At 33.0% G+C, this 9018-nt stretch overlaps 1 protein-coding gene across 1 annotated transcript; it reads right to left on the bottom strand.

Moving 5' to 3' along the window:
• Positions 1-6864: 6864 nt before the first annotated feature.
• On the bottom strand, positions 6865-8473 carry LOC109862099. Its single transcript, XM_020442017.1, has 3 exons — positions 8362-8473; positions 8004-8205; positions 6865-7246 (listed from the first exon to the last, which is right to left on the bottom strand). Exons 1-3 carry the CDS (start codon positions 8471-8473, stop codon positions 6865-6867), a joined length of 696 nt encoding a protein of 231 aa, XP_020297606.1.
• Positions 8474-9018: the final 545 nt, after the last annotated feature.

The following is a 9018-nucleotide window of genomic DNA, read 5'->3' as shown; positions in this document are numbered from 1 at the left end:
ATTATTAAATAAATCAACATCTAAAATAAGAGAAACAGAAAATAATGCAGACAATAAAATAGCAGAACATCGTGAAGCATTAATATTTAACACAAGTTATAAATGAGAACGATAGTTATTATGAGCAATATACTATTTATCCTTTATACAAAAAAAAATTAAATAAAACTACAACAGCCTTGTTTCAAATGTTAAAAGTGCATGATTTACCCCTAGATAATTGTGAGAAATTAATGGATTTAATGTGTTTTTTAAATTTATTTCTCTTTGGTATTAACGGACAACATGAAGATAGAAAAGTAAAACTNTATGATCATGAATTTATTAAATGTTGTTTGATGTCTAAACATCCATAATTCAATAAAGAAAATTGAGAAAGCTCGTAAATATAACAATAATAAACAATAAAAAAGGTCAATGAACGAGCAATAAGTAAAAGGTAAATAATATAATTCTACAGATAAATTCAAAAATACATAATAATAATAACGCAAAACGTTTCGGTCTCCAATGGAGCCTTTTTCAGTTGCAATAACAGATATTAATACAAATTAGACGCAAGAAAGATACATGTTTGAATTCGTAAATGGTTATAAAATATACATAAATACGTCAGTTAACAATCTGTGCCTTTTGGTTGTCCATAATGTTGGAAGAAGTCCTAAGGGGAGCACGCAAACACATGAAAATAATGTAACAAGGCACCACGAAATCTTATAAAATTGTTTACTTACAAGTCAACGGTGTAAAAGTCAAACTGACGGACAGAGATACAAAGCGGTTATATATAATCAAACTCTCAACACAATAAGGAAGTTTAACTGTTTGTGTTTAAAATTTCATGTTGTTTAAAAGACTCATATACGAGCGATCTAACATGTTTAAATCGTTAATTGAATTTAGACCTTGAGACTGTAATTTAATGTACCATCTCCGAGATGAGTCTTTTGTAAAAATTAGGTTCACGAACTAAGATGTCAACGTTATTAATTTTGAAACGTTGGTTGAGTAGAGGATATCGACACACGTAAATATTATTTTCTTAGGTCAAATGATAAATTGTTACCTAAAGCTTACGGTCTACCTAAGATCCATAAAGAGAATGTTCCGCTCAGAATAATAATTCCTCTGTTGACAGCCCGCTTTATTCCTTTGCAGTTTATATTCACAAAATTATAACTGACAACATTCTACCTGCGAATAGTAATATCGGTAATAGCTTTAATCTTTACAAACAACTTTCTGGTAAAAAAATTGGCGATAATGATGTTCTTCTCTCTCTGGATGTCGTCTCCCTTTTTACCAACGTTCCTGTCGACTTAGCGTTAGATGGTTTAAAAANACGTTGGCAATATATTGGTGGAAAAATACTTATTCCATTAAATGAGTTTATTATTACAACGACCTTTATCCTGTCCTCTACGTTTTTCACCTTTAACAATATTATTTATAGACAAACTCATGGTACTCCTATGGGTTCTCTCCTCTCTTCCATAATTGCTGATATTGTTTTGCAAGATTTGGAGACTGAGGCTTTGCGCAGGATTGGTTCTCAGGTATTGTTTTATTACCGCTACGTCGACGACATTCTATTGGCGGCTCCTGCAGGCATTACTGAGAACATAGTTAATGTGTTTAACTCCTTTCACAATAGATTGAGTTTCACGTCTGAAATGGAACATAATAAAAGCATTAATTTTCTTGACCTCTCTGTTATTAATTCCAATGGCATATTAAAATTGGATTGGTCACATAAAAAAACATTTTTAGGCCGATATCTCTCATTTCATTCCCACTACTCAATTTGCCATAAGATGGGAGTGATTTTCAATTTAATCGACAGAGCCTTACTATTATCCCACCCTGATTTCCATGAGAGGAATATCATTTTTTGCATTAATATTTTGTTAGAAAATGGATACCCGCTGCATTTGATCTTTGAGAGCATAATAAAGAGAATAAAGAAATTCTGTCATTCTCAGTTTAGATNATTTACTAAAAACAATAATTCTGAATCTGAGAGGAACATTGTTGTTTTTCCATATATTAAACATGTATCCNAGACCGTTGGTGGAGCATTCAAGGGCTCAGATATTATGATCGGTTATAAATGTCTTAATAGACTCAATAAGTTAATTAAGTCGCATAAGGACGTCACTCCACATGATTTTCAAACTAATGTTGTTTATAAGCTACAATGCAATGATTGCGCTGCGTCATATGTCGGACAGACAAAAAGGCGTCTTAAAACGAGAATAAAAGAACACATAAATAACATTCGTACATCTCATTTATCTGTTGTGTCACAACATAGATTAGATCAATCACACTCGTTTGATTTTAATAACGTTGACATCTTAGATCGTGAACCTAATTATTACAAAAGACTCATCTCGGAGATGGTACACATTAAATTACAGTCTCAAGGTCTAAATTCAATTAACGATGTAGACATGTTAGATCGCTCGTATGTGAGTCTTTTAAACAACATGAAATTTTAAACACAAACAGTTAAACTTCCTTATTGTGGTGGGAGTTTGATTATATATAACCGCCTTGTATCTCTGTCCGTCAGTTTGACTTTTACACCGTTGACTTGTAAGTAAACAATTTTATAAGATTTTGTGGTGCCTTGTTACATTATTTTCATGTGTTTGCGTGCTCCTCTTAGGACTTCTTTCAACATTATGGACAACCAAAAGGCACAGATTATTAACTGACGTATTTATGTATATTTTATAACCATTTACGAATTCAAACATGTATCTTTCTTGCATTTAATTTGTATTAATATCTGTTATTGCGACTGAAGAAGGCTCCATTGAAGACCGAAACGTTTTGCGTTATTATTATTATGTATTTTTGAATTTATCTGTAGAATTATATTATGTACCTTTTACTTATTGCTCATTCATTGACCTTTTTTATCGTTTATTATCCATAATTCAGATTAAATCTACAATATTTATTTTATTTATTAAATAATGCAAATATTCGTCAGTTAAGTCGCAGGATTTATCACAAAATGAATGAACTTACGATTTCGTTACACTGCTGCAGAATATTTAGAAGCAATGTCAAAAGAACTGTTAGAATCTAACTTGAGTACAATATTTTCTACACTAAGAAATACGGACCAATATTAGAGAAGATTAAGAATTGATTTATATTGCATGACGCAACATTACGGACCTGCGACGTGGTTTTTAACGTTAAGTCCGAGCAAATGGTTATGGAATGATTTAGGAGATTATATACGTGAGGTAAATGGATGGCATAATTCTTTGTTAAGTACTAGCGTACTCGTTGCAAAATATCCTGTCTCAACATTCAGATTTCTCGACAATAAATTTAAAGCAATGCTCGATTTTATGTGTTCAAAAGATCACCCGATCGGAGAAGTAACTCAATAATTCTGGCGGCGAGAATATCAAGGTAGAGGTATACAACATTTCCACTTATTAATTTGGATTAAAAATGCGCCGATTATAGGAGAATCCTCTACTGAAGAAGTTTTCAACTTATATTACGACATATAAGCTGCAAAATGCCAAATAAAGATATTTCACTGTTATTATATAGACGTGTTAATACGCATCAGACGCATAAACATAACGATTAGTGTCTGCGTTCTAAGAAGGTAAGACGTAAAGTTGTACGTATATGTCGATTTGGATTTCCTCGTCCCGTTACTGAAGCATTGACAATAAGAGATGTCGCAAGTTTGATAGCAGGTAGAAAGCAATTAAAACATAGAAGTAGGCTTTACGATCTTTCTCGTAGACAAAATGAAAGTGATATAAATGATTATAATCCTGTTCTTCTTACTGCTTGGGAAGGAAATATGGATATACAATTTATTGGTGAGAAATNAACAATACTTTCATAATACGTCACTAAGTATATGAATAAAACGGGAAAATGTGAATTATCCGATTGCATTATCAATAGTAAGAATGACCAAAATAAATCAGTAGGAAGTTATCTTTAGAATATTGCTTTGCGATTTACGCACAACAGAGCATGTGAAGCTCTCGAAGCTGGTGATACAGTATTAGGTATTCCTTTATACGAAACTGATCGAAATACGATTATTAAATGGCTAGATGTTAAACAAATTAGATATAGAAAATTAAAAACTCGCAAAGAGATTGAAAATCTTAATAAAGAATCTACGGACATATTTTGTCCGTCTTTGATAGATACTTATTATCCAATAAGACCGAAAGAATTAGAAAATGTGTTTCTTTATAAATTTGCAAAGTGGTATGATATCACGAAGATTAAACCGAAAAGTAAGTATGTCNTATATTACAAAATAGATAAAGGTCTATATCTTAAAAGACGGAAGCGTGAATATCTTATTAATCATTATAAATACAATGTGAATACACAACCGGAGAATTATTTCTTTTCATTATTACTCATGTTTAAACTATGGCAAAAATTAGAAGATCTTAGAAACGGATGTAATAATTATACAGAATCATTTCACAAAATAAAATTAAAAGCATTACAATATTATAAAAAATAGAGGAATTGCAAAAAGCGTTTGAAACTGCAAAACAGTTGGTTCAAAAATATCTAGACGACAAATTAAACAAACAGAATATATCGCAANATGATCCAAAAAATCTAATAGGTATTCAAAATATAGAAGCTGGTGAAGCAATGCAAGATTTCAAAGCTCTTGGTAAGAAAATAGATAAAGATGTATGTGATATGATAGCAAAATTAAATCTAGATCAAAAACGTGTGTTTGATAAAGTCGTTACAACTGTAAGATCGGATAAATCACCAGTACAATTATACGTTAGCGGAGAAGGTGGTACAGGAANAAGTTTCTTAATTAAAACTATTAAATGCTAGATAAAACAAAATCTTAAGAAAGATACTGCTATAGCAGCTCCTACTGGTATTGCAGCGTTTAACATAGACGGTTTGACAGTTCATAGACTACTTCAATTGCCTGTTGAATATGGTTTTATTCCTAAATATAACCAATTATCTGATCATGTATTAAAAGTTTTACAAGCAGATCTCGAAAATGTTATTTTGAATATAATTGATGAAGTGTCGATGATATCTAATTTGACTTTAATGTACATACATCTTCGATTGTTTCAAATATTCGACACTTTTGATTCTGATGACGGTTGGTTCGGTGGAAAACACATTCTTCTATTTGGAGATTTGCTTCAATTACCTTTTGTAAACAATAATCCTGTTTTTGTAAGCGTATCAAAGAAAAAAATTGATAAATATCTCGGTTTGTTAGAGGCCACTAACTTGTGGACTACATTATTTGATTACGATGAAGTAACAATCAATATGCGGCAGCAAGAAGATGAATCTTATCGTNAGTTACTATCGAGAATTCGTATTGGATTAGTGACTCAGTCTGATTANAAAATTCTTCAAACTAGAATACTATCTTTTAAAGGTCTATTTATGGAATCTAGATTGAACGAATTTTATTAGTGATTTTCCGACAGATACCGTATGTTTACTGCCTACTTGTCATATGTGTGATATTCTCAATGCGGCGATGCTAAATCAAATTGCTGCTGAAGAAATAGTATTAACTGCGGAAGATAAAGTAAAGTGTAATTGCTATGTAAAAAAGAAAGTTGTAAAAACATTGTCAAGTCATGAAGATGATTAGGCAAAGGCCTTGTAAACGGTACAATAGGTACAATGATTTCCGTTGTTAAAGANGTATGGAATAATAATATCAAAAAAATAAATTTTCTCTTGCCGTCAGGTAAAGAATTTTCAATTGAGAGAGTATGTGTCAAATATTCCGTCATGTAAAGAATATATGTCATTAGAAAACAATTTCCATTGTGTTTGAGTTATGGAATCACTATTCACAAAAGCCAAGGACTGAGTTTGCAGAACGCTATTATGAATGTAGGTAATTTTGTATTCAGTCCTGGTCAAATNTATGTTGCATTGTCTCGAGTAACGTCTTTAGAAGGACTGTATTTAATTAATTATGACTCTGTAAAAGCTAGTAAAGAAGCTATTATTGAGTACAATAGGTTAAAAAAAAATACATAAAACTGAAACACAAATGATTTTTGTTTCAAAACAAAAGATTTGTAAAATTATAGATAATAATTTATGGACTTCATCAAAAGTAATTGCTTCTGTACAAGAACCACAAGAACCACAACAAAATGTTTAGAAAAGTACCGGTTGGATTATTTGTGGTTTCCAAAACATAGATAAAGATTCATCTTATGCAAATAAAGTTTTGTTGGTCTACTTGGTAGTTTCTCTAACAAATCGTTTTGTTGATGTAACAAATAATTAGTAGGCCCAATAAATTTTTTCTTTGCTACAAAACTGTTTCCCGTGATGAAAACGTTTCGAAGTAGATAGCTATGTACCATAGGATGTTTTGGAATAAAAATCAAAAATTCATATGAGTTTCGAATTTTCACGACAGACGAAGTTTATCCTGATTGCTTAAAATGTAAAGTAAGATTTTGTATTGTATAAGTGTACAGTTTCACATGAAGTTTCGATGTTTTACGTATAGTGAGATTCATAAACGTAGTATTTTGGATATAAAACGTGATCTATTAAATTCCACATAGGTTTACAATACATCACTTCTTTTATATTTTTCAATGTTGATAAGCGACATCGTCGTAATGTTTGCCGACAAAGATCCACAATCGTAGCGTATTATNGCTTGAACATTATACAGTGATATTATTAAAATCGTGATGGTAAATATGCCTTTGACCTTGTTCTCTATCTGAAATTCAAGTCAAGTTACCGATCCAGGTATTATGTGAGATTTTCTTAATTTATTAGGATGTACTATCCGGCTATTCTTTTTAATTCTTATTCTTATTCTATGTTATTTCTATTCAATACTTCTAAGACCTTGTGCGGTCCGGTGTATTGGTCTCCAAACTTGCCAGGTTTGGGCCCTTTTAATAAAAACACCTGATCTCCTAGCCGAAAAGTTTGCGGATTGATTTTCCGATCGTAATATGCCTTAGATTTAGTCTTAGCTTCTATCACGTTTTCTCGTGCATTCTTTTGTATATTGTGTAGCTGAGTAACTAAACTTATCAAATACTCGTCGTNACTTGCCAGTTTATCACCAGGAGCTAAGGGTGCGCTGGAAAGTATTCGCGCTATCTTACCGAAAACCACCTCGTACGGTGTATGTCTCGTGGCCTCGAGTACGCTCGTATTGTAATTAAACATCGCGAGTCCTATCCATCTATCCCAATGTTTTTGCGCGTTCGCGTATTGTTTCAAATATTCGCCTAACGCATGATGAGATCGCTCTAGGGAGTCGTTTGATTGCGGGTAAAAAGCGGTCGTGCGAAATTTACGAATTCTAAATATTTTTGCTACTTTTTTCATTAAATCGATAATAAAATTCCTGTATTGATCGGTTAATATGGCCTTTAGCGCTCCTAATACTCAAATAAATCTGTCGACGAAAGCTTNGGCTATTGTTTCCGATGTTTGATTAGGCAAAGGTATCCCCATGCAGAATTTAGTTAATTGGTTTTGTAACGTTAATATGTATTTGTTTCCTTTGTCGGTTATAAATAAAGGTCCTACAATATGCATCGCAACTTTATCGAAGGATNAACCCGGAGTGTCTGTAATTACTATGGGTTGTTTAGTCTTTACTCTTACTAATTTCTTTAGTTGGCATTGTAAACACTGTTGTATGTACCGCTGTCTATTTTTAAGTTTTCCCAACAGTAGGTACGTTTTAATCTATTATATGTTTTGTTTACTCCGCGATGGCCGCCCGTGGGTGAACAATGGACTACACCTATTATTATGGTCAAAGATCTTTAGGCGGGTATTTAAGGGTTCCATTACAAATTATTAATTTTGTTGATGCATTTAAGAAGGGTAGTTGTAAATGAGGTTTTATGTCTGTCCACGGAACGTTATTAATGTATTCTGTTTTTGCAATGCTAAGTGTTTCTAGATTTAATTTCTCGGTTAGGTCTCACAAGTTTTTTATAGCTGTGGATATGTGGGTTAAGGTTACAGTAGGCCCTTCTCTTTGTCCTTCGCTAACAGGTAGAACTAAGTGATATTGGCTTTTGTATTTTATGGCTTTCGTTATTCCTAAGGTGAGCGTGCCTAACTTGGTTACCTCGTTTTGCTCGAATAATTTTTGCGATCCATTGTCGAGTAGGTTCCCGTTAGTGTCTACGAANTACGCGACATTATCTTTTTGCAAAAATAATAATTCGCGGGATTCAATTATTTATTGATTTGGTTTCTTTAATGACAGGTTTATTTTTTTTGCGAGTCCGGGTTTATTGTCTCCTGAATCTCTGCTCTCTTCCTTCTCTTCTTCGCTACTCTCCTCGTCGTCTTCTGTATTGCTCCTTTCTTTTTCTTCCTTGTTCCTTCGTGTTTCTCTTTTGTCTGGTGGGTTGTTTCTTTTGCTAGATCTCTTGCTGTCCTGTTTCATTTGTTTTGCAGCCTGGCTACGCGTTAATACTTTGTTGACAGCGGGTGGCGCGTGGATTTGCGCCTCCTCGACTATTATCTGTTTGTCTGGTTTGTTTAATTCGTCTTGCGTAAATGGAATGGAATCAGGGTTTTCGTTTCATTCGGAGCTCTCTGGTATGGGTTCTTCGGCGTTATCTTTGATGCCAGAATAACGCAGTTCGACTTCTTCATCTTCTGATTCATTCTCGTCACTTTCCTCTAGCCATCGTGAAATTTGATCTGCATCTTTTGGCTTGTAGGGATTTAATAATTTGTTATTTTTAATAGGCTGACACTTTGTTTCTTCGATATTCACGGGATTTTGCGACAAAGCATCGGCATTCACGTTGGTTTTGCCGGCTTTAAACACAACTTCGTAGTCATATTCGACTAATTTTAATCGCCATCGTAAAATTCGCATGTTAGCGTCGTGAGCGTTTTTAAACCACATTAAGGGTTTGTGGTCTGTGATTAATGTGAATTTTTGTCCATACAAGTAAGGTCTGAAATGCTTGACGCAGTAAA

This window comes from Pseudomyrmex gracilis, unplaced genomic scaffold (assembly GCF_002006095.1).
Source record: "Pseudomyrmex gracilis isolate BER0280 unplaced genomic scaffold, ASM200609v1 scaffold_1366, whole genome shotgun sequence".
Classification (NCBI taxonomy): domain Eukaryota; kingdom Metazoa; phylum Arthropoda; class Insecta; order Hymenoptera; family Formicidae; genus Pseudomyrmex; species Pseudomyrmex gracilis.
This window is presented reverse-complemented; position numbering and strand designations above follow the sequence as displayed.